General features: G+C 41.6%; 1 protein-coding gene across 1 annotated transcript in view; it reads left to right on the top strand.

Moving 5' to 3' along the window:
- The window catches only part of IQCM (IQ motif containing M), a 1006762-nt gene that overhangs the window by 16806 nt on the left and 962654 nt on the right, over window positions 1-27302 (top strand). Inside the window, exon 3 of the mRNA XM_086963810.1 lies at window positions 24602-24692. Coding sequence (XP_086819936.1) covers window positions 24602-24692 — 91 coding nt within the window. The remainder of the gene's footprint in view (window positions 1-24601; window positions 24693-27302) is intronic.

The raw sequence follows: 27302 nt of genomic DNA, 5'->3' as shown, positions 1-27302 counted from the left end.
TATTCCTTTCAGAACCCATTGTTTCCAGAAAACAGCTTGATTAGAGATTTTGAGAAACGTATTATGCCATACAGAGGATCACAAAATTCTTGTATTGGAGACAAGGGCTTCATAAGAATACAAGAAGATATCATATTGGAATATTTAATAGACAGAGCGGAGAAGGCCCAAGGAGAATTCAAAAAGTATGGCAAAGAGTAAAAAGAGTAAAGAGTAAAAAGGTAAAGGCAACATATATGAATCCTCCAGTTTGCGCCAAATATTGGGTGGAGAATCAGTGTCAACAATACATGGTAGTACCTGTTTTAAGACGAAGGCTTTACGATATTGCTGAAAATTTGGAAAACTTACACCCCCAACTCTTTGGGTTTACATAGAGATACTAAGGGGAGGCGTGTCTTTTTACTATTCCATAAGAATTCAGAAATTGATTTATTCAATAGTTTAAAAAATGCTAAGGGTAATTTAAGAGGTAACATGGACAGGTAAAAATTAATGACTGGTAAAAACATCATCTTAATAGTAGCCTACCTACCACACCAAGATAAAAATAAATAAATAAATAGAGATAAAGGATAGCATTGTGTAGTGCCCCGTGAAAGGGCAAAATATGAAGATTGGGATCCATTTAAAAAAACAGATGTCATCAGGGAGGAATGTGATATAGCTATATATCTGAGAAAAGCTGGACTAAATCCATGCCATTTTAGAGCCTGCATCATAAATTTCCAATTGACACTGTCAAAAGCCTTTTCGTCATCAAAAGTTACAGCAGCTAGAGGTGTAGTATCCGAGGAGGCCAAACATGAAATATCCAAAACAACCTAGAGTTATCAGTCATGTGTCTACCCTTAACAAAACCTGTTCACTAAAATCCATAAACTATATCAGGAATTAAAAGAGAGATCCTAACTGACAAAACCTTGGCAAAAAGTTTACAATCTAGATTAACAAGGGAGATGGGTCTGTAATTGGCACATAAAGAGGGGTCCTTATCTTTCTTAGGGATCAAACAAATCATAGACTCTAAAAATGTCCCCTTAGCTTCCCCAGCCGAAAGAAAATATTGATAAAAAGCTGTGAAGAACAAGAATAAAATGCTTCAGAAAAAACAGCTGGACCGGTGCTTTATCTTTGGGTAACACAGAAAGAGCAGATTTTAGTTCAGACATTGATATAGGCTAATCCAGAAAAGTAAAATCCTGTACCTGTTGCTGTCTTGGTGGAAGAGAGTGAAAGTAGGAATCTGGTGCTTCATCAGTGGGGAAATGGTCTGGTGTATAGAGCTCTGTATAGAAATCAGTAAAACATTTCAAAATGCCATCATTTTTGAAATAAGGATATCCATTATCATCCACAATTTTTAACATTTTACAGTTTTGAGATTTAACCGTCAGGTAGCTGGCAAGTAATTTGCCTGCCTTATGGGTCCACCATAAAACTTAGAATTAATTTGTAATGATGAACCAGCAGATTCCTGTGTTGACCTTTTATGACATTCAAATTTAGTTCTCATTAAACAATGATGCACAGTATCATTGTTAGTAGTGAAAAATGTATGTTCTAATTGTTTGATGGACTGGAGCAATAATGAGGATTCTTTATTAGCTTTTTTTCTTCTTGACCAGAAAAAAATTAATTATATGTCCTAAGGCAGAAGCTTTGAAAGCACCCCAGACAGTATGAAATGGAATATCAGGTGTAATATTAAGTGAAAAAAAATCTTTTATAAAGCATTCAAAATTCTGTACAAATTCCCTGTCTTTCAAATGGCTGTTATTAAAACGCCATATATTATGTTTAGAGGTCTCGAGTAATAAATTCAAATCTATAATAACAGGATCATGATCTGAAATTCATATTGATCCAATTTGAGCCTGAGTAAGTGAGGCAACTAGGGGGGGTGAGAGAAATAGACAGTCGATTCTGGATTGAGGTTTATGTGTCGGTGAGTAAAAAGTGTATTCTAGCGTGTCCTGAGAGAATAAACTCCAGGCATCAACTAATCCACTGGAATGGATGATTCATGTAATTGATTTCTGCATCTTGTTAGGGACATATTTAACTTGTGACTTTTGATCTAGGAAAGGATCAACAATCTGATTAATGTTACAAACAAATATTAAATGTGCATTTGAACAAGAGCGTAGAGCAACTGACATTTGTTCCTAGAAATGTACATCTATACCAGCGGACCATAAATATATAGTATAGAAATAGGTATGTGATGAATGGTAGCATGTATTAAGACCCATTGGCCTTCCACATCTCTTTCCTCTTTCTCTATCACCAAGGGAAGGGATTTGTGAACAAGAATAATAATCCCATGTTTATGATCAAGAGCAGGAGAACAAAAAATGTGTCCTACCAAATTTTTACACAATGAGTTTAATTCCTTATCAAACAGGTGTCTTTCTTGTGCCAAAGCAATATTACATTTAAGTCGAGGTATATGAGTCAGAACTCTGCTTTTTGATAGGATTACAAGTCTGGAATGTATATCAACACAGACTTAAGGATGGTCAAAGGGGTAAGGAAAGACTGGGGACTGCTGGGAGGTAGACGTGTGAAAATAGAAAGAGAATATAAGAATAATACTCTTACATGTTCAAAACCCAACTACACTGAAATGCTATAGACGTGAATAGAAGGGTCATATTACTTCTTGTAAAGGAAAAAAAGATGCAACCTCGATACAGGGGAGGCGAGCAGGTAATCTCAAATCCTGACCTTCATTACTGTGCAGGGGAACAATAAAGGAAGGTTTATGTACGCCCACTCCCCTCTCTACTGAGGAATAACAGGATCTACTCATACCTACCCTCTGTATGAAGTTGAGAGGACCAAACATGAGGGCAAAAGTCTCAGAATCATATCACCTCCTACCGACCACCCCTTGCTGCATGAAACATAAAGATGTGCCACAAGTTAATTATCCAGGTGATGAGGTAGAGGTATTCAATTTGAACACACACCAATGTGAGAATAATGCAGGTTGAAAATAACTTGATCAAAAAACTTGTTATTCCATTCAATCTGTACCAAAGTGCTGATACAGTTACTTTTCCAGGTGGAACCGCACAAATAATATATATATATATATATATACATATATGTATATATCTGTGATCAAGGCTACCGTGACGTAGCAGAAAAGTGTCATGCTGGCGACAAGGGAGCAATAAACCACCTTTGAAAGTATCTTCAGCGCTGTTGTGTGATCTGTACCTGCGTTTGTTGGGTCGGTATCCAGAGCCAATCAGTAGGAGTTTGGAACGGATATATATTAGCCTGAAACGCGTAGCTGTTCTCTGTGTGGTTGCAACAATAAACCATCTTTGCTGATTCCTGTGGTCCATCTCCCTTGTTTGCCCGTGTGCGCAGCTGCCTGAAACGCTGCGAAATTTGAGGAGGAGCTTGTGTTTATATATATTATATATATATATATATATATATATATATATATATATATATATATATATATATATATATATATATATATATAACCTACTGGCGGTCGCCAGTAGGTAGTTATAGTTAGGATTATTTTCTATATGGAACCCGCAACATTCTATTGGGAATAACTTTGACGTCAATTGAGGGATCTGCCTGAAAATTTCCTGAAATGTGCCTCACTGCGCTACGCTCCTTCCCTGAGCGTTTGGGGGGGATTCGTCAAGCGGGGGCCGAGATAAAAGGGGGGTCCCAAAACATGTTTTCCCCATGTTAATTTCCATAGGGCGGTTGGAGTCACTTTTAGCCCGAACGGCTGAATTGATTTCCACCAAACTTGGCAAAATTGTAGGGACTGGTAGCCCGATGTGCCTTTTCTATATCTCAAGATATGTGCTCCAGTGGATTTTGAGTAATTTAGGCTAAAAAAAACATATATATCTATAAGCGCGCCCCGGTACGCGCACCGGGGCTTGTACCAGCGCACTACGCGAGTTCGAGCGCGGAAAGCTGATTGGCTCCCGGGTGTCTGTCAACATTCCAAACAGTCCGGAGCGGCCGCCATCTTGTGTCTCGGTAGGATCGAGACACAAGAGGTGGCAAAAACAAAGGGGGAAATGACCAAAAGGGGGCAGGGTAGACCCCCCTGACTCCCTAGGTTTGATGTGGGGGCCATAAAAGGGCCCAGCGGGGCAAAACATTTAATTTTTTTTTCTCGATTTGCACGGGGGGAGCGCCCGGTACGCGCACCGGGGAGCGTACAGGGGAGCGTACCATGGGGAAAAAAGAATGACAGATTTTTTAAAAAATGTAGCATTTTTTTATAAATTGAAGGTCGTTCTAAAAAGAACTGTTTTTTAATTCTTTTTGTTGTTTTATATATTTTTTATTGTTTTTTGGAACATTTTTGGCTTTTATGAACAATTTTATATATTTTTTTTAATTTTTATGGGGACAAACAAAAAACAGGGAATTGTAAATGGCGCAACTGGAGCAAAAAAAATCAGGAAAAAGTTAAGGTTTGTTTGGCACTTGTGGTTGTCACCAGCACGGTTGATGAGTTTAATACTTTGCTCACCATAGCAAATTGTCCTTGCACAAAATTTGCAAACTATTTTGAAATCTCCAAACTGGGTGTGGATGTTTGGGACCATCTCACTTGTCTCTGGACCCGATGGAGTGGGTTTCTTACTTTGGGAGGTGCTGGGAGAAGATTGGGGAGGGTTTCTGGTCAGTTCTCTGACCACTGCCACAGCATAGTTGTTTGGGTGCCGGCGTTGCATGTGGCGAATCATGGTGTTGTTGCCAAAATAATACTTTTTGGCAGGGTTACCCCTGGAAAGTACAGTGCCACAGATCAAACAAGTAACCTTTGGCGCATTTACTTTCTTGAGGCCCCTTGGGATTTTAAAAAACTCCCAGACAATGTGCTCCTTAGGCTTATAGGTGGTAGTATCTTCAGGCAGGTACTGCCTCTCCTCTTCCTCCTCCTCCTCCTCCTCTTCTTCTTCTCCACCACTGTGGTGTTGTGGTGGTCCTTGTGGTGGTGGTGGTGGTGGTGGTGGTGGTGGTTGAGATGCACCTGCACCATCTTTCGAGCACTAACTCTATGCACGTTTTTCATGAGCACCTTGTTATGCGTACCTTTAAAAACATTGTAAATATTGTAAAAACCTGATAAAATTGGAATTTGAAACCTTTGAATTCTAAGAGGTTATAAGCATGGTTTAGTAAAAATAAAAAATACTATAATTTTCTATAAACAAGATACAGTTGTTGGGCTCTGTGACTGTATGAATAAGTCTGGATCTTTTTCAAAGAGCAAAATTTATTTGGGCTCCAAGTTAGTAAATTAAGGACTACTTTTGTGATATAATCATTGCATTGAATTAGGTCAAGGACCACTGTTTTTGTTAACGTACTGTACCCAGGTCCTAGACCGTTTTGGGATACCCCATTTTTGATAATGGCTGCTGCTACTGTAGCCATTTCTCAGTACAAATAGGTACAAATAGGTCTGCAAACAGGTCTTCCTCAGTCAAAGTAAAAAGTGAGAATGAGGAAAAAAGGTGGGGGCTTTCATCATTTGGAAAACAAAACTGTCCTGAACCAATGAAAAGTGTTATTTTCAGGTCACATGACCCGGGCTTTCATCATTTGGAAACCAAAACTGTCTTGAACCAATGAAAAGTGTTATTTTCAGGTCACATGACCCGACGCGCTTACGCTACGCGCCCCGGGGCGCTTACATAGCGCGATTGTATGCGCTCGACTGCTTCCGGGTGCGCTTACGCCGTGCGTATCACGCGGACGCGGCTACGCGATACGTCACGATTATGTTTTCGTTCGCGGCAATAGCGCTAACGGGACGCTCAGTTGACCCACCATGGAAAGGCTGGTGGGGATCCTGCATCCCAATCAGGAGGGCGGTGCCTGCTAGGCACCACCACCATTCTGGGGCTGCGGGGCAGTCAGACAGGCAATCGGAATGATTGCTTCTGTCAGACCCGTGGCGGTCGGGCTTTGCACCCGCCAACACACTGCCCGTCATCACAATCTGGCGGGCGGAAAATGACTGCACGATGGCAGTAAACCTGCCACCAACAGCCTGTCAGTGGCGGGTTCACGGCTATCGTAATCAGGCCCTTGGTTACTTGTTTTGCCGGAATTTGAGGTTTATGTAAAAAATAAATTGGGGTCAAGACTCCAAGCTCAATATGTGAGTAAGACCATTTGCAATCACTTTGCAATATGTGTAGACAAAAAGACAGGTGCAAAACTGTCGATTTTTACTGCTACACTCGCATTAATCATGAAACAATGATTTACAAATATATTTCTTATTAAAAAAATTCAAAATTTTGAAAAAGGATGGAGCAAATGTGAAACACAGTTGTTAACTGTTTTATATCAAACTTAAGGAATCTTGTTAAAGGTGAAGGGTGTATGCAAACCATCAGCCCATCAAGTCTATGTAGAATGTACTGACAGACATAAAATGACTATGTTTTCATGTAGGACTTTCAGCACGAACAGGAATCACAGTTAGTTTTGGGCAGCAGTTGAAGGAAGTTGGTCTAGAGCATGTGATGAGGGGCACCCAGCCAATTTATCATCAAATCAATTTTTGGCATAGACCATATATTATTATAGCAAAAGCATGCTAATGGACTGTCTAAGTGGGGCTTCACAATATTAGATAGTTTTGACAGGGAGCTTTTGTCAAAGTGGCGATGAATGCACTCAGATTCTCCAAGCAAGGGAAGTTTCTTCTCAGTGGGCTATGAATAACGGGAAGTCTGTGGACTACATTAGCACTTTTTTTCTGCCAGTTCTTCTGTTTTTTTTACAGACATAGATATTTTTTAGTGAGTAAAAAAGAAAATTCCTAATAGGACTCCACAACAACAGATTGCTTGAGCAAAATCATTTGGTTGAGGGAATATGTTAGGTTGCAAAGGCACTCAAGAGGGCATGTCAATTGACGAAACTTGTGTTGTCATGTGGCAGGAATCATTCCGTCAGCATATGGTGGGAGGGTCACTGGCTGTTGAGTTTCTTTAGTAGCGCTTCTGCAAAACCATTACCAGAAAGGTAAAACAGAGGCAAACCAAAGATATCCCTTAAAACCTTTATATGGCTCTTTATTTGGTTGTGTAAAGCTTTAGTAGTGTGGGTCAAACCAAAGGTATTGGTTGTATCCTTGCATCGCTCTTTAGCAACTTTTAGAAAAAGAATAGATGTTCAGGTGTAAACAGTTAAAAAATAAATTGAGTTCAAATGATAAAAAATGCAAGACCCCAACCAAGTTGATTGGAACTAAACACTTATTAGCCAAACACCAAAAGGACCACAGGTTAAATTGAATACAGAATACTGGAGAAATATAGTTGTCAGTAAAATAAAGCAACAGGCTGGGCTTCATGAAGAACAGATTGGGTGATATCTTTAAATAATAGGTTCATGAGTACTGGAGACCCGACCCCTTTTAATAAAGTCTTTAAGTTGCATTCACATTCTAAAATCTTATCTCTGGCATATATAGGATCCTTGGCAAAACCAAAAACACCTGAGTATAGCCGTGCATGTGAAGACAGAGGAGGGTACTAGAAATAGGAATCATAAGAAATTAATGAAGCTGTTTCCAAATATTGTTCAGAAATGTAGAAGAAGATGTTTATTTGGTGGTCTTGAGCCTCATATTTTGTAGTACAACCCTTAAGTGAGACACTTCGGCAAAGAGATACTGAGTCGGATTAAGAATGTGACACCTGATACCTTAATACTAGGCATACTTGATTCTTCTTTGGAGAGCATGACCAGATTGCATAGGCCTCTATTCTGTTTTTCTGGAAAAGAGCTGAAAGTCCGGAATATGGAATATCCTCACAATAAAACTCCTAACACGCCAATTATAAGACCTACTATTATGACTACCAAACTAATGATTGTTATGGATCTGGAGGAAGACCAGGGAGTTTCTATGACCATAGGGGAAGAAGAGGAATATTTAGATAGTCCAGAGGACAAGTTCAGTACTCCAATACAGGACAAGGTGAGTATGAGGATTTGGATTTGTTCTATCCCCATAAAGGGTAATGAGACAGAATATTGAGGCCAAAAAATTCAAACTACATGAATATCAAGTTGGAAATATAGTGGAGTGGAAATATCGAGTGCAAGAATACCGTTGTCAAGAATATCGATTTTAGAGTAAGTAACATCGAATTTAAAAATATGGAAGTCATTAATATCGGTTGCAAAAATATAGTTGTTTAAAATATCGATTTGTTAATTAGTGTTATTTATTTTAGTAAAGATTTTAAATGTATGTGATGTATTTCTTTTTGTATAAGAATTGTTTATGTTTTTTAATATATTTGTTACATTTTTAATAGTTATCAATTTTATTTTAATAACATTTTGCGGTTTTTAGTTCAGTAGTTGTTTGTGGGTTTATAGGGGAATAGGGTGGGAAGTAATTTAATTATAATAAAATAATGATTATGTTTTATTGATTAATATGTATTTAATTGAGGTTTTATAGTGTTAATTGTGGGAAGTGATTTATTATTAATTAACTATTAATTGGTTGTTAAATAATATTCATTAATTAATTGGCAATTAATTATGGTAATTGTGTAATTTGGTTAGGTGCAGGTTGTGCACTTTATAGGGGTAAAGGGTGGGAAGTAATTTATTTGTAATTAATTGATAATACATTGTTAATATTTATTAATTAATTGAAAATTCAATATGGAAATTGAGTGATTCATTTTAGATGCGGGTTGTGGGGTTTATAGGGGTAAAGGGTGGGAAGTAATTTATCTTTGATTGATTAATAATTATTTGTTAATTGAAAATAATTAATTAATTTGAAATTAATTATGGGAATTGTGCTGGAAGAAGTTGTACAATAAACTTATTATGATAATATCAGAATTCTGCACTTATAATATTGCAATGTTTTGTATTTTAAATTTAAGAGAAAGGAGGAAAACAAAATGAGATTAAAGAGTAGAAGAAAGAGAGAAAGAAAAGGAAAGAAAGAATAAAACCATATATATTGCATATCTTTATATAGACAACATAATGAACCGTATAACATATTACAACGTATTCCGTACAAAATCTTCATTTCATTTAACAACATAATTCATATAATAGAATTTGCAATATAACAATGTATGATATTAAACAAGCAGAGAAAAGCAATCATGAGTGTTGAAAAACCATTGTAGAGTCCTTGGAAGGTTTAACATCTTCAAAGTAGAAGTAGCTGATGCTGTATGAAGCCTATGATGGGAGCAATAAAGATTCCACCAACTAATGACATTGATGTTCTTGGCATTCTCCCAGTTTGATACAATGACTTGAAAAGCAATAGCAAGTGACAGATCCAGAGATTTGCCTAAATTAGAACGTATTGGCCAAGAGTGTGAGGAACTTCACAGAAGCATATGTGTGATGCCAAAGAGGAAATTGATAGAGCAAATAATGGAAATAGTTCTACAAATCTGTGATCAAAAAGCAGTGGTTGGCAGACAATGAAAAAACATATGTAGATATGTACCATGGAGGGTTCCACAAAACCAACTCACATTTGAAAGACTCGGGTTATATTTTTGCAAAGAAAGTGGAATGATTCATAGTCTATTATAAAAATAATAAAGGGTCTGTGTAGTGCTGGCATTGGGTGAAGTATGATGTTTTTTGGTCCAGATTGCACCCCAAACCTTGAAAGATATGGGATGTTGAATATTAGATTCCCACAAGATCTCAACTCTAGACTTAGGACGGACGGAGTAATGTAATGCAAAGATTTGTATCGAAGTGACGCTTTAAGGGATGATGAAAGTAAGATTGGGTCAGGAGGTGGGTAGTGTATATGGGTATGCGATTGAGTGAGTTTGGAGACAGCTTGTAACAGAGCATCCTTGAGACACTCATATTTAGTGGCATAGGTAGGGGAAAGAGCAAATTTGGCTTGAATTAAGGAAAAAGGAAGAGGAGTCATATTACATAATATTTGTTTTATTGGGTTATTCCTTTCAGAACCCATTGTTTCCAGAAAACAGCTTGATTAGAGATTTTGAGAAACGTATTATGCCATACAGAGGATCACAAAATTCTTGTATTGGAGACAAGGGCTTCATAAGAATACAGGAAGATATCATATTGGAATATTTAATAGACAGAGCGGAGAAGGCCCAAGGAGAATTCAAAAAGTATGGCAAAGAGTAAAAAGAGTAAAGAGTAAAAAGGTAAAGGCAACATATATGAATTCTCCAGTTTGCGCCAAATATTGGGTGGAGAATCAGTGTCAACAATACATGGTAGTACCTGTTTTAAGACGAAGGCTTTATGATATTGCTGAAAATTTGGAAAACTTAAACCCCCAACTCTTTGGGTTTACATAGAGATACATTTACTATTCCATAAGAATTCAGTAATTGATTTATTCAATAGTTTAAAAAATGCTAAGGGTAATTTAATAGGTAACATGGACAGGTAAAAATTAAAAATTAATGACCGGTAAAAACATAATCTTAATAGTAGCCTACCTACCACACCAAGATAAAAATAAATAAATAAATAAATAAAGATAAAGGATAGCCTTGTGTAGTGCCCCGTGAAAGGGCAAAATATGAAGATTGGGATCCATTTAAAAAAACTCCATTTAAAAAAACAGATGTCATCAGGGAGGAATGTGATATAGCTATATATCTGAGAAAAGCTGGACTAAATCCATGCCATTTTAGAGCCTGCATCATAAATTTCCAATTGACACTGTCAAAAGCCTTTTCGTCATCAAAGTTACAGCAGCTAGAGGTGTAGTATCCGAGGAGGCCAAACATGAGATATCCAAAACAACCTAGAGTTATCAGGATCATGATCTGAAATTCATATTGATCCAATTTGAGCCTGAGTAAGTGAGGGAACTAGGGGGGGGGTGAGAGAAATAGACAGTCGATTCTGGATTGGGGTTTATGTGTCGGTGAGTAAAAAGTGTATTCTAGCGTGTCCTGAGAGAATAAACTCCAGGCATCAACTAATCCACTGGAATGGATGATTCATGTAAATGATTTCTGCATCTTGTTAGGGACATATTTAACTTGTGACTTTTGATCTAGGAAAGTATCAACAATCTGATTAATGTTACAAACAAATATTAAATGTGCATTTGAACAAGAGCGTAGAACAACTGACATTTGTTCCTAGAAATGTACATCTATACCAGCGGACCATAAATATATAGTATAGAAATAGTTATGTGATGAATGGTAGCATGTATTAAGACCCATTGGCCTTCCGCATCTCTTTCCTCTTTCTCTATCACCAAGGGAAGGGATTTGTGAACAAGAATAATAATCCCATGTTTATGATCAAGAGCTGGAGAACAAAAAATATGTCCTACCAAATTTTTACACAATGAGTTTAATTCCTTATCAAACAGGTGTCTTTCTTGTGCCAAAGCAATATTACATTTAAGTCGAGCTATATGAGTCAGAACTCTGCTTTTTGATAGGATTACAAGTCTGGAATGTATATCAACACATACTTTAGGATGGTCAAAGGGGGAAGGAAAGGATGGGGACTGCTGGGAGGTAGATCTGTGAAAACAGAAAGAGGATATAAGAATAATACTCTTACATGTTCAAAACCCAACTACACTGAAATGCTATAGATGTGAATAGAAGGGTCATATTACTTCTTGTAAAGGAAAAAAAGATGCAACCTCGATACAGGGGAGGTGAGCAGGTAATCTCAAATCCTGACCTTCATTACTGTGCAGGGGAACAATGAAGGAAGGTTTATGTACGCCCACTCCCCTCTCTACTGAGGAATAACAGGATCTACTCATACCTACCCTCTGTATGAAGTTGAGAGGACCAAACATGAGGGCAAAAGTCTCAGAATCATATCACCTCCTACCGACCACCCCTTGCTGCATGAAACATAAAGATGTGCCACAAGTTAATTATCCAGGTGATGAGGTAGAGGTATTCAATTTGAACACACACCAATGTGAGAATAATGCAGGTTGAAAATAACTTGATCAAAAAACTTGTTATTCCATTCAATCTGTACCAAAGTGCTGCTACAGTTACTTTTCCAGGTGGAACCGCACAAATAATATATATATATATATATATACATATATGTATATATCTGTGATTAAGGCTACCGTGACGTAGCAGAAAAGTGTCATGCTGGCGACAAGGGAGCAATAAACCACCTTTGAAAGTATCTTCAGCGCTGTTGTGTGATCTGTACCTGCGTTTGTTGGGTCGGTATCCAGAGCCAATCAGTAGGAGTTTGGAACGGATATATATATATGAGTGTGAACAAGGGAGAGTTAGCCTGAAACGCGTAGCTGTTCTCTGTGTGGTTGCAACAATAAACCATCTTTTCTGATTCCTGTGGTCCATCTCCCTTGTTTGCCCGCGTGCGCTGCTGCCTGAAACGCTGCGAAATTTGAGGAGGAGCTTGTGTTTATATATAATATATATATATATATATATCGCCAGTAGGTAGTTATAGTTAGGATTATTTTCTATAGGGAATCCGCAACATTCTATTGGGAATAACTTTGGCGTCAATTGAGGGATCTGCCTGAAAATTTCCTGAAATTTGCCTCGCTGCGCTCCGCTCCTTGCCTGACCGGGGGGATTCGTCAAGCGGGGGCCGAGATAAAAGGGGGGTCCCAAAACGTGTTTTCCCCATGTTAATTTCCATTGGGCGGTTGGACTCACTTTTAGCCCGAACGGCTGAATGGATTTCCACCAAATTTGGCAAAATTGTAGGGACTGGTAGCCCGATGTGCCTTTGCTATATCTCAAGATATGTGCTCCAGTGGATTTTGAGTAATTTAGGTTCAAAAAAACATATATATCTATAAGCGCGCCCCGGTACGCGCACCGGGGCGCGTACCAGCACACTACGCGAGTTCGCACGCGGAAAGCTGATTGGCTCTCGGGTGTCTGTCAACATTCCAAACAGTCCGGAGTGGCCGCCATCTTGTGTCTCGGTAGGATCGAGACACAAGAGGTGGCAAAAACAAAGGGGGAAATTACCAAAAGGGGGCAGGGTAGACCCCCTGACCCCCTAGGTTTGATGTGGGGGCCATAAAAGGGCCCCGCGGTGCAAAACATTTTTTTTTTTTTGATTTGCAAGGTAGGAGCGCCCGGTACGCGCAACGGGGAGTGTACCATGGGGAAAAAAGAATGACAGATTTTTCTAAAAAGAACTGTTTATTTTTTTATTCTTTTTGTTGTTTTATATTTTTTTATTGTTTTTTGGAACATTTTTGGCTTTTATGAACAATTTTATATTTTTGGGGAATTTTTATGGGGACAAACAAAAAACGGAATTGTAAACGGCTCAACTGGAGCAAAAAAAATCAGGAAAAAATTAAGGTTTGTTTTGGCACTTGTGGTTGTCACCAGCATGGTTGATGAGTTTAATACTTTGCTCACCATAGGAAATTGTCCTTCCACAAAATTTGCAAACTATTTTCAAATCTCCAAACTGGGTTTGGATGTTTGGGACCATCTCACTTGTCTCTGGACCCGATGGAGTGGGTTGCTTACTTTGGCAGGTGCTGGGAGAAGATTGGGGAGGGTTTCTGGTCAGTTCTCTGACCACTGCCGCAGCATAGTTGTTTGGGTGCATGTGGCGAATCATGGTGTTGTTGCCAAAAGAATACTTTTTGGCAGGGTTCCCCCTGGAAAGTACAGTGCCACAGATCAAACAAGTAACCTTTGGCGCATTTACTTTCTTGAGGCCCCTTGGGATTTTAAAAAACTCCCAGACAATGTGCTCCTTAGGCTTATAGGTGGTAGTATCTTCAGGCAGGTACCGCCTCTCCTCCTCCTCCTCCTCTTCTTCTTCTCCACCACTGTGGTGTTGTGGTGGTCCTTGTGGTGGTGGTGGTGGTGGTTGAGATGCTCCTGCTGCTGCTGCTACTGTAGCCATTTCTCAGTACAAATAGGTATAAATAGGTCTGCAAACAGGTCTTCCTCAGTCAAAGTAAAAAGTGAGAATGAGGAAAAAAGGTGGGGGCTTTCATCATTTGGAAAACAAAACTGTCTTGAACCAATGAAAAGTGTTATTTTCAGGTCACATGACCCGACGCGCTTACGCTACGCGCCCCGGGGCGCTTACGTAGCACGATCGTATGTGCTCGACTGCTTCCGGGTGCGCTTAAGCCGTGCGTATCAGCGGACGTGGCTACTCGATACGTCATAATGATGTTTTAGTTCGCGGCAATAGCGCTAACGGGACGCTCACCGGTACGCGCTGGAAGACTGCGCTTACCGGTGCGCTCACCTGTACGTGCACTGGGAGCGCTCCAGGGCAAAAAAACAAACAAACAAAAAAAAAAACATGAACAATATACATAAAAAAAATATTATTACAAAAATATACAATATAGGATTCATTATAAAAAATATATTTGATAGCTATAGAAACTTGCTATTAAAAAACCTTTGAAATTCACTGAAAAAAACAAAGGTTTGAGGCCCTATATATAGTTAGGAATTAGCATTTAAAAAACCTATGAAATTCACTGAAAAAACCATAGGTTTCACACCAGTTATAGTTAGGAATTAGCATTCAAAAAACCTATTACATTCACTGAAAAACCATAGGGTTCACACCAGTTATAGTTAGCTGGAAATTTTACTGACATAAAACCATTGACATTCCCACGTTATAGTTAGTTGGACTCACTATAACTTGTGCGCCTGTTGCAGTGAATGGGCCTCTGAAAATTTGTAGTATCCCTGTAACTCTAACAGGAGGTCAGCCAACTGACTCTTTGAGCACTTCTGGGGTCTTGGGTTCGATGCAAGTATGTCCAGTCTACCTTCATGTTCTTCAGACGGAAGGGCAGTCCTCCTTCTGATTTTTCACAGGTCCTGGAGTGTTCTGAGGAGTTGTGGTGGGGCAGAAAGGCAGGGCGGGGGAGGGGCAGGATGGGGGGTGCTAAATGCGTTACGAAATTCATTTATTTATTACATTGTTTACTTACCTCCAATTATCCATATTCCGGTTTTTAGCACCCCCCACCCTGCCCTCCCTCGCCCCGCCTTTCTGCCCCACCACAACTCCATCCAGGGGCCGTGGCTGCTCCCTACCCAATTGGGGAGGTGAATCTTTCCAGAGTGGACCCTGCCTACTGTTGCAACACTTCCTATGTGTTTTACTGTAATCTATCACACAGTACCCATCTTTACCTAATTCAAAAATGGCAAAACCTTTCTTGCCTGGTCAAAGCTACCTGCATTGATGGGCACATCCTCCCTTGTGTTCACTCCAAAACAGTTCTTGGCCAGCACCCCCTCACCCTAGGGGCCTCATTTATGAGAAATGACGCATCGCTGTGTGAAAGCAGCGATGCGTCACTTCTCAGTGCGCACTCCTTGCGACATTCCTGATGCGTCATATTTGATTTGATTTGATTTAAAATTATTTCTAGAGCGCACGTATACCAGCGGTTTCTTGGCGCTAACTCTAACTGGATCCAAAGCTAATAGGCAGAGAGGGGTGGGGGAAAATTAATCAAAAGACTTTTTGAACAGATAAGTCTTAAGGTGCCTACGGAATTGAGGGTACTGTGTGATGGTACGAAGTTCGAGGGGAAGGGAGTTCCAAAGGGTCGGGGCAAGGGTGGCGAATTTAGATCCTCCCCACTTCTTTCTCCGGAAACGGGGGACAGTGAGGAGGGATTGAGAGGACGAGCGTAGTTCCCGAGTAGGTATGTAAGGAGTAATCTCGGACGAGATAAAGGCCGGAGCCAAGCCAAGTCGGGCCAGAAAGGTCATGGTTGCAAGCTTGAATTGGACCCTGGCACCTACAGGGAGCCAATGTAAGGATTTCAGGAGGGGGGTGGAATGGTGGAATTTGGGGAGCTTAAAGACCAGGCGGGCCGCCTGGTTTTGAATCTGTTGTAGGCGCCGCAAACTATAGGCGGGGATACCGGCATATAAAGCATTGCCGTAGTCCAGGCGGGACACCACCATGGCCAAGATTATAAGCTTAAGAGCGGAAAAAGTGAAGAAGCGAGAGACTCTGCGAATGGTTCGCAGGGAAAGAAAGGAAGAAGATACCACAGAGCTAACCTGGGAGTGAAGGGTGAGTTGCGAATTGATTTTTATACCTAGAGTTTTAACAGAGGATGAGGGAACAGGGGAAGTGCCAAGAGAGGGAGGCCAGAAGAGAGAGGACCAGGGGCTGGATGAACCACCCGTCAACACCAACTCGGTCTTGTCAGGATTGAGTTTAAGGTGGTTGTGGTTCATCCAGTCCCTGATATGGAGCATGACAGATTGAAAGTTTAGCACAGAAGAGGGAGAAGAAGATAGGTTAAAGACAAGCTGGAGGTCATCCGCATAGTTAAATACGGCGACCTCCATCTGTTGAAGGGAGAAGATGAGAGGGGCAAGATAAAGATTGAACAAGAGAGGGGAGAGGGAGGAGCCCTGGGGAACCCCGCACTGCACTCCCCGGACGTCCGCCGTAAAATCACCCAGACGAACAGCCTGGGTGCGGTCACTCAGGAAGGAGGACAACCAGAGCAGGGCGGTCCCCCCGATCCCCGCCGCCCTGACACGGGACAACAAGATGGTATGGTCAACCGTGTCAAAGGCGGCTGAGAGATCGAGGAGCACAAGGGCCTGATGCTGATTGGTGTCCATACCCTCCCTGAGGTTGTCCAGGACCGAGATAACAACAGACTCCGTGGAGTGAGCGGAGCGGAAGCCGGCCTGGCGGGGGGCAAGGGCGCCATGCGTCTCCACAAAGGAGCTCAGAGCGCGGGTGACGTGACGCTCGAGCACCTTAGCCAAAAATGGCAAGAGGGAGATGGGGCGAAAGTTGGCAGGAACAGAGGGATCAGCCCCAGGTTTTTTTAAAATGGGCACAATTACCGCAGATTTCAACGAGTTGGGGACTACGCCTTGGGCAAGGGAGCTATTAAGAAGGTGGAGGGGGGGATCAGGGCAAGCGGTGAAGATGTGCCGAAGGATATGGGCCAGGCAAGGGTCAAGAGGAGAACCAGACTTGACCAAGGGGATTAGGGCGATCAGACTTTCTCTAGTGATGGGTGGGAGGGTGGTGAGTTCGCTCTTGGGAGGGGGACATTGAGGATCCACAAAGAAAAGGGAGGGGGGGGGAATGTTGGCCTTGATGGTGGTAATTTTGTTAATAAAATAGTTGTTCAGAGAAAGGCAGAGTTCTTCAGACGGGACAGGCTTGAGGGCTGTTCTATCTGAGAACGCCAGGCTGTGAACGATTGTAAATATCTCTTTGGACTGGTTCTCCGCGGCTAGGATTTTGGAGGAGAAGTAAGATGTTTTGGCCTCCAAGATGGCTTTTTTATATTGGGTAAGAGTGTTGATATACTCCAATTTAAGAATGGGGCAGTAGTTTCTTCTCCAAGCCCGTTCTGCACGACGTACTTTTAGTTTAATGGTCTTAAGCTCGACAGTAAACCATCGGTTGGCGTCCCTCTCCCGTTTGGAGGTGATGCGTTTGAGCGGGGCAACGGAGTCGCGGCCAGAGGAGAGCCATGTGTCTATGGCATCCACCTGGGAAGAAGTGGAGAGGCCGTGCAGGGAGAGAGGGGAAGAACTAAGAAGGGAGGAGAAACTATCTAGGTTCACTCGGCCCCACGATCGGACCCAGGTGTTTTTGGGGCATGACGCATCATGTCGCAAGGAGTTACAGATATGTCAGTATTTCTGATGTATCTGTAAGCGCAAAAGTGACGCATTGCTGGAGTGTGTCACAAAAGTGACGCAACTCTAGCAATGCGTCCTTTCACATGGGGCAAGCCCCATGTGAAAGGGCCTGCGTCAGTCTTACGCCTGCTGTGAGGCAGGCGCAAGATTTTGACGCAACAGTGTCCTAAAAGTGACGCAGTGAAATCTCATAGATTTCACTGCGTCACTTCTACGACCCTTCCTTGCATCTGAACGCCCCCCTTGTATACATTATACATGGCGCAGGTATAATGTGGTGCAGGGGTTTACAAAGTGACGCATCTACCTAGATGCGTCACTTTGTAAATATGGCGCAACAAGGCGCATTTTTTACGCCACTGGTGCGTCACAAAAAGTGACGCACCTGCGGCGTAAAAGTGATGCTCAGCCTCATAAATGAGGCCCTAGGATTGTAGCAAAGCGAACTAGCAAGAAAAAAGGCTCAGTGTGAGATACGTCAGATTTGAGATAGTAGACATCCTTTGAAGCTCAGGAAGTATCTGGGCGCAGCCCCAGGCCATCATGCTCAAGGAAGAAAACATATGGCCACATCCAAGCCCTTTGTGCAATGTCTTTGAGCAATCCACATTTTACCGCAGGTGAGCCATCGGCAGTCAAGTGACACTGGACACTGGAAGAAAGCCCTTATGGCGTAGGAAGGAGATTAACAACTTTCTGTTAGTGTCATTTTCAAAACAGTAATACACCCTACTAGAAGCATTTCATGTTTATGCACTGCATGGTGTATGATCATTTTTACCACTTTTTTACTTTAGTATCTTTATTGTTTTATCACGGTGTAACATGCATACATATCATTGTAAGATTGGGCACATTTCCTAAAGGTATTACACAGGTGCAATTTATCAAAGTACACTTGGCTTAACACTCATGGCCATGTGGATATGAGGCCATCATTTTTTTATAACTCAGTTAAGTTGTAAGATATATTAATGAACCATAAAAACAATGGGAACGCATGCTGCACTCCCAACCGCCCTTCTTACGCATATAGTCATATTACTTTCTCCTGCCTCTCCCTTGCTACCACCAATGTATACAGGGCATATCAACTTGCCAGGGCATATGACTTATTCAAGATCCCACACTTTCTGCCGGGCTCCCACATCCCAGATATAACCTCAAACTGGCTCCGTGAACACACAGGACACCGGTACTGTCATTCCTCATGGGCCCTCAATTTACTGTGGTTGTGTGTCCAATTTCTGTTCCATTTTCTCAAGATAAATGTCTCTTTGGTCCATATATTGACATCTCCCATCCCTTGCTCTTGTGTCTGGGTACACTGCTAACTCCGCTCCCACCCATCTCACCATATCCTTCCTCTATCGCTCTTCTTCTGGAGCCATGCTAGATTTCCATACTATAGCTGCATGACACTTCGCTAGCACCAGAGCCATTCTTTGGAAGCAGACAAGCTGTTTAATTTGTTTAGTGACTGTGCACGTCTAGCAAGCATCTGAGTGGAACTTGCAGCAGAATAGAAGCGGTCACCTCTGAAATACATTAGGTTACCTCTCTTTAAAATGTAGTTAATACCCGGCAGGTCCATACAAAGTGCACAAAGCCCTCCTTCTAGGTGGATAAAGAGCCCAGTAATATAAGCCATTAAAGACCTCTGGTTTATTACAAAGAAAGAGTAAATTGTGGACATGTAGCTGAATGGTTTATCAATTGTATTTCCCTGCTATAAAAGGCATAGCATATATATTACCAACTAGTGCAATGGGCTCTGAGTAGGTCTTCAAAAGTTCAAAGTAATCATATGAGTTGATATATACGGGGCATTGAGAGTTTGTGATATAAATGTGGCACACTGTGAGTTAGCAAATTTCTGGGATGAGTTTTAACAATCTTTGGCCATAGATTTTATTCAAGGCATGAATGAAAAGATAGGTCTCTGTGTGTGGATATTGCTGGTAATATTTGCGAAGGATTTTACGCCCCATCCCTTTCAAATGTCACCAGCCGCCACTGTCCGTGCGACATGGAAGACAAGGGGACTGAGCGCTGGAGTACATCTTTGCTATGTTGTCCGGGGTGAAATAAGCATGATGGACATACTCAAATTGGGTGAAGCGGAACCTAGCATTCCTAGACACAGTTTTAATCGATCCCAAACAGCAAACCCATGAAGCCATCCATACTTCGGTCACCAGCTTGTCTTCCCATCAGTTCATAAGAGCCTGCGATCCCCTTAAGGCACCCTGTAGTAGGGCCTGATACAATTCTGTAATTACTTGTTTCATCTGCCCCAAATCTAAAACTATCTCTAGCTGACCTGCAATGTTCGTTAAATGTTTTTCTGTGCCCCACATCTTACCCATGAGATATTGTAGTGCAGAATAAAAGAGGAATTATCCTGGCCCCAGGGCATTTATTTCCATCAGGTCCTCAAACGAGCACAACTTTCTGTACTCTGCTAGATCCCCCAGACCTCGATATCCACGGCTGTCCTGCTATCTATTTGGAGTGACTCCGTCAGGCCACTACTTTGTGGTGTTGCCCAGAGTGGAAATTGTAGGGTATAGGATATCGCCTTTTCTACCTCTATGCATATACTTTCTCTAGGATGATGCAGCAACTTTCAGCAGTACATTGATAATCCCTGCTATAAACGGGGGGCTCAGGAACCATTCCATTACCGGGCAGTCACCTAGCTCTATTTGGGCCATAGTGCGTTTGGGATTTCGTAGCCCCCTGGCCAGCGCATTGACTACTGGAATTGTTCTGCTGCATAATAAAGCTCATAATTGGAGGCCCCTAGTTGTCCCTTTTACGGCGGGGCACACCGTGTGTTAATTTCCACCCTATATCAGCCATTGCTGAATATGAGCTCTGTGATCATTTTTATCATGTTTGAAAGGAAGTGCACACTGATTTACCCCTGTTTAGTAGGAGCAACATTTGCAGCATCCTATAGCCAACAAAAAAGGTTTCAACACAAGAATGCAAAATCTGGAGGAATACCATGGAAAAGATGTCCTTTCCAACAATAGTATTTTGTAAAAGGAATGATCTTGTGTTATGCAATACCACCAGCGAATCCATCTATTAACTGAATGCTGGTAGCCTAAGAGTAAGGACTCTTTCTTGAGCACAACGAATTCAAGAGTAAAGAAAGGCAAATTTACTTTAGTCAAAGTAGTCTACAGACCACTGTAAATCTAGCATACGCAATCAGGGCCATAACACAAGGTATAGTGCATCACTCAGTCAAAAAAACATAAGGTGACATTCCAGTAAGGAAAGACTTTATAACTGTATGAATGACTGCCTCTTGAGAATTCTAGGTGAAACCCATAGTCTTAAGGCAGTCCAGAACTTTGGCTGCATAATTATTGTTTAATTTGTCCTCCCAAAAGTTGAAGTCATCCAAGGAAGCCCTTTGAGACAAGGTTTGGAAGACCAGTACTGATGGCAGTGGGACTTGTAGCTTGCTTTATTGTATATTTTCATCAGGAATAAGGAGGATAGAAACATTTCAGGCTATTGTGAAGAAGGGCCAATGAAGACAACATTACCAATCCTGCAACACCTGCTCTTCTTATCCTTCCTACTTCTTTGACAATTGCTGGCCACCACGGTTTAGTCTCGATCCGGGAGAACTTGGTCTTGAAGAAAGAGCGATCCCTTCCCGAAGCCACCCTGCCAACAGGGAGGTATCCCAGGTCAGCAGATGCCTTGGAAAAGGAACCACTTCTCTTGGAGGATAAGGGAGAGGTTCACAAACCTCAAAAGAACAAGTCAATGCAGAAGGGCTGGAATCCAGAAGCCACCCTGCCAACAGGGAGGTATCCTAGGTCAGCAGATGCCTTGGAAAAGGAACCACTTCTGATGGAGGATAAGGGATAAGCACACAAACCTCAAAATAACGAGTCAATGCAGAAGGGCTGGAATCAAGAGAGAGGACCAACCTGGAAAAGGACACAAAAACAGGATAAACTAGTTAACAATTCAATGGATTAACTAGGAGTGTGTACACAGAACAGAAACGTTTGCAATTCACTCACTACTGATTAAGGCAGCCTTATATATTGCGTGGAAAAGGAAGCAAACCACAAGAAAGGGGTAACCGTCATCTTGGACTGGGTAAACCTAATGCGAGTACAGATCAGAGGCTCAATCTTGGAGTGGGCGTTTTATTATTCCAAGATGGGGCCCAGGACGCCAAAGAAGAAACCTGCCAGCCCATGGTGCAGACTGCACCCCCTACACAGCCACAGCCCAGTCCCATCTGCCAACACTGCCGGTGGTAGAGATCACCCTCAGGAGAGGAAAGCACGGCCTCGGACTCCGGGCCCCATACGACACACTGCAGGTATTAAGTAAGGAAGCACCGCGCCCAGGACATGGGGATCCCAACATTCTTTGCTTCTGTCTACCCTGCTCCCCTGATTCACCAATGATTCCTTTCTAAAACCCATTCTGTAAGTGTAACTTCTTCCCCAATTCCTGTCTACTACATCCTAAATCCCTTCTTCGTTAGCCATAGTCCTCTGCAAACCCTTTCTGTGAGCAATGTATTGTGAAATGAAACACATGAATGCATTACAAATAATGATTCTTTAGTATTATGAGGTGACCAAGGGTGAGCAAAACCACATTCATTTTCCTTTTTGCTCCTCTCATCTCTAATCGGGGAAACAACCATTACCACACAGTCATTACAATGCCCTACCTTTACAATGCAGCTGTTACAACGCAGCTGTCTTTACATCGCATGCCATTACAAAGCATACTATTACAATACATGGCACTACAACGCATGCCATTACAACGCATTGTAAGGTAAGTAAAGGTTTTTTTTTTGTTTTAGGGTGGGTATGGGTTTTGAGGTACATAGGGATGGTATGTTTACCCCTGCGCTATCCAACACTTAGCCTACTGTTGCACTCACTGGAGTGGAAATAGTTATTTTTACCCCACAATATCCAACACTTACCCTACTGTTGCACTCACTGGAGTGGGAATAGTAATTTATACCCCTACACTATCCTACACTTACCCCACTGTTGCCCCGAAACTATTATGCATTGCAATGGTATGCGTTGTAATGGTATGCGTCGTAATGGTAGTTTCTAAAATGGTAGTTGTAATGGCATGCGTTGTAAAATCATGCGTTGTAATGGTTGTTGCGATGTAAAAACTGCGTTGTACTGGCATGCGTTGTAATTGTTTGCATTGTAAAGTCATATATTCCTCTAATCGTGCTTGATTATCAATCATAGAAAGCAGCCACATGCCTTTGTAGCTGAGTTATGTGTGCTGTCTTACATCATTCCTCTCATATAGATGTTTGTAAGTTTCTGTTATTTGAATGTTTAGGTTTGACTTGCTAAAGTTCCATTGTGGTCCGTTGCTGGAAAGCCTGTGAATAGGGCACATAATAAAGTACACTCCCCACTTACTCCAGTGGCCTATTTTATTTATAGTGGAACCAAGAATCTCATTACACTATCCCTTCATTCAAACCTTGTGGACTGGATCATTAAACCCGTTTATGTCCTTAATATTTGAATATGTTGGTGGTTTTGAATCGATCACTGAATGCCAGCAGTATTGACCAAGCCACGTAGATTTTGTGCTGTCGATATTTGAATTCGTCAGTGGTAAAAGTTGTTGGTGATTTGAAAATATTGTGTAAAGATTTGCATAAGTTGAATATCACTACCAACATTGAGAAGTAAGGGTCAGATGTATCAATATTGTGTATAGTGATTACCTTATTGCGAATCTCTTGAATCGCAATTAGTAAATCGCTATTGCTAATGTATGAAACTTATGGGACCAGATGTACAACACATTTTACCAGTGTTTGTAACATGTAAAATAAATTTTCAAATGTACCAACACTATTTTGCGAGTCGGTAACCTATTACCGACTCGCAAAATAGGATTTGCGAATCGCTATTGGGAAGGGGCGTGCCAAGGGCATCCCTTCCTAATAGCGAGTTGCACTGGTATGTAGGAATGTTTTGCAACCATGAATGTGGTCACAAAACACTTGCAGTTTACCACCAATTTCAAATTGGTGGTAAGCCATTCGCAAACAGGAAAGGGTCTTTGGGAATGGGGGTGCCAGCATTTTTTCAGAGGAGGCTGTGGTCCCACTGACCCATAGACCACTGCCCCTGGGGACCCCTTCCCGTCTGTGAATGGGTTATCACTTACTTGATGTAGGGGAAAACAAGGTGAATGTTTAGCGACCACATTTCGGTCGCTAAACATTCTTACACATCACTGCGATTCAATATTGGGAAGGGATGACCTTAACGCGCCCCTTCCTAATACCGAATCGGTATGTATTATGTATTCCTAACTGCATTTCGGTAACATGTTACCGAATTGCAATTTGGGAATGATATGTACAAAAATGCATTTTTCCGGTCTCAAACGGCCCGATTCTGTGAATCGGTGCATTTGCATCTGGAAAACTGCTTGATACTTCTGGCCCTAAGTTGTGTAGGGCTGACATGAAGCTCTATCCAGAATACTGCTTACAACATTTACTGAAGAGAAATTCACCATTTGCTCCCAAAATTGTTGTTACGCTATTCACCAAATATTGCCAACTAATTGAAATACATGCACTGTTCCTGAAACAGTCCACTGTGAAATGAAGCCAGAAATGCTACATTTACTAAGTGGTACTGCTTTGTGTATTTTTACCTTGCCTCCTTCATGTAATTTGTAGACATCCTGTTTTTAAGTGGTTTTATTTGACTGGTTTGCAAGATTTGACGGAGAACAAGCTGAAAACCAAAGATACAGCCAATTGTTAAAAAATATTGCATTATAAAAAGATAGTGGGCTTGTGAAAAATGATTAAAATATGTTCTGGAATTCATTTTTAGAATCATTAAAACTTTGGGATGTCTTGAACATACTTGATGCAGTGACTCATGACATGGTACTTCAGAAAAAGAATGGGAATTCACCAGTCAGGTAATAATGTTGAAAATGTTTGCTCATTTAGCTTATTATAAATCTCATTTGCGTTACTGTATATATTAATTTGTTCCATTAAACGCATAGCAACTAAACTGTCACCCTCAGAAGACATAGAAAGGTCACTGATCGCTGACATAGCAGTCTAAAGTACAGAATCAGTTGCACGAGTTGTAGCATGGCACAAGGATCCTTGGTCAGCCACCAGTAAAACAGTCGGTCCAACGTCCTACATTCATTAAACTCTGATAACCAGGTAATGGATGTCTGTATGAAGAGATGGGGGTTCACAGGGAATAATGGCACCAACTGCTTGTTAGGACTTACTGTGTACCCCAATCCCCTTCAGTCAAAGTGATCTTCATCGATGATGCTGATTTTGAGAAGAAGCCAAATGAAAGTTGTTGAGCAGATTTCAAGTTTATTCTTTTATTAGCATAGCTACTTAAAACAATTGCATCAAGATACAGCATTAAAATTTGTAAAAGATGATAAAATATTGTTAAAATAAATTTGTTGTCTATTTCCATTGCGGATTGGTTTTTTTTGTTTGTTTTTTGCGTCTTTAGGGAAGTGGCTGTCGGTGGAGAGCCCATTTCCTTAGTTGTTTAGTGATGTTTTGTTGCATGGCCTCTGCGCGGGGTAAGGTGTGATGTGAGTTTAATGAAAAAACATTCGGGTTACTGGTTGTTTTGGCTGAACATCCCTCCATCAGTGAGCTGGGATTTTTTTGGCCACCAGTCTCAAAACTTTTATCAAAAGGCAGTTCAACTGTGGGTCCTCTGGTGCGAAACAGGCCAGCACGGCTTGCCTCCATGTCCTGATTGCTCGTTGAATAACGTGAGGTTTCAGTAGTTGTTTCCATTCCTTCAGAAGATCTTTACATGTGCATAAGAGGTGCAGCAGGCCCTCCGGTGCTGTGCCGCATAAGTGGCAGGTGGAACCCGCTTCATCCTTAAGCCAGTTTGGAAGGTTCTTTTTGAAATGTTGCAGATCCAGTTGGTATTTCAAGAGTCGACTTGAGACATTTTGGTGTATCCATTGATGAAAAAATGTTTTGTTTAAAAAAAAAAATCTTTTTATTACGTTTGCTCAAGTGACCATACTGTACAGTAATCACATGTGTTTGTACATGGTTGAAATTTTTGTATCACAAAAATTTTCTGTAGGAGAGGTATGAGGTTCTGTGTCATCCATGGCAGCAAAGGCCCAAATTTGCAACAGGACATATGTACAATCAGTAGACAAGAATCACAATTTATCGGTCTCTCCCTTCCCTCCGACAAGGCGTACCTGATGCATATCACTTCTCCCCCAACATTGCCCTATGCTGGCACCATGGTGACCATATTTTCTCCCACTATGTCACACAAATTCTACTTTTATACATTGTTTCTTCAGCACGTTGGCACCAATCAAGGTCCTATTCCCACTCTCCCAGTGATGGCTGCAAAGGCGCTCCCCACCTCCTTGCGATGCTTCTTTTGGCAATTCGCGTTGCAAAAGCAACCCATATTCCTGTATACCTGGGCCAATCATGGTCTCCCTGGATCATCAGGAGAAGCATCCATTGGGACTGTCACTCCCAACACCCTTGCGATTACATCCGTGACTCTCTGCCAAAACCCGGCTATCTCCTCACATTCCCACTGAATGGGAAAGAAAGTTCCCTCCTGCTGGCAACCCCTTTTGCAGAGCGCTGTGTGTGCCCTACCCCATTTATACAAGTTTGTAGGTGGATAGTAGGTACAGTGTAGTATCTTGTGTTGCACCAGCCTAAGTCTTGTCCGGACTGCAATCTCCCTTGGGCTCTGGATTGCCTCCTGCCTATCCGCATCATCTATATTCCCGAGGTCTTCAGTCCATGTCACCCTCAGGGCTGCCAGAGGGTCCGGCATGTTATTTATTAATTTATGATATATCATGGACGTTACTTTTCCAGGGATGGATTCTAATAGCAAACTATCCACATGGGGGAGTAATTTGGAATAGAAGTGCCACATTGGATATGTTGCCACAGAGCATGTGAAAGTCTGAGATAGTGGTATCTCTGTGTTTCGTTTATGTTATATTCCTGCTGCGGATTGTCAAATGCAAGTGGAACCTCACCCCTCCATACATCTACCAGGTGCTCAATTCCTATCAGTTTCCACTCTCTGAAGTCCGTTAAGGCAGCCACTTCTTTCAGTAGATCTCCTGCCCACAGTGGGGTCCGGCTAGTCAGCTTCCCCATCCAGTCCAGAAGTTTACTGGCTTTCCTCCAAAACCCCACCACCAGCCCTGTGTCTGTCCGACACTCCGAACATGTCTTCCGGGAGTACAAGAGTGGTACACAATTTCCTCCTGGCATATTGACTCTGTCCACTCTATAGGGTGGTTCATTCACGTCTGTGTATATCCAGTCATTTATAACCAACAACTGGGAAGCCCAATAGTATATTCTAATATCTGAGACTGCCAGGCCACCATCGTACATTCACTTTTGTAGTTTGTGAAGCGCTATTCTGGGAGAACCACACTGCCATAACAGCATTCTGACTTCCTGGGATATTCTTCTAAAAACTGTCGGGGGAACTGGTCATGGGGTGTTCTGGAGAACATACAGGA

This window comes from Lissotriton vulgaris, chromosome 3_1 (genome assembly GCF_964263255.1).
Source record: "Lissotriton vulgaris chromosome 3_1, aLisVul1.2, whole genome shotgun sequence".
Classification (NCBI taxonomy): domain Eukaryota; kingdom Metazoa; phylum Chordata; class Amphibia; order Caudata; family Salamandridae; genus Lissotriton; species Lissotriton vulgaris.
This window is presented reverse-complemented; position numbering and strand designations above follow the sequence as displayed.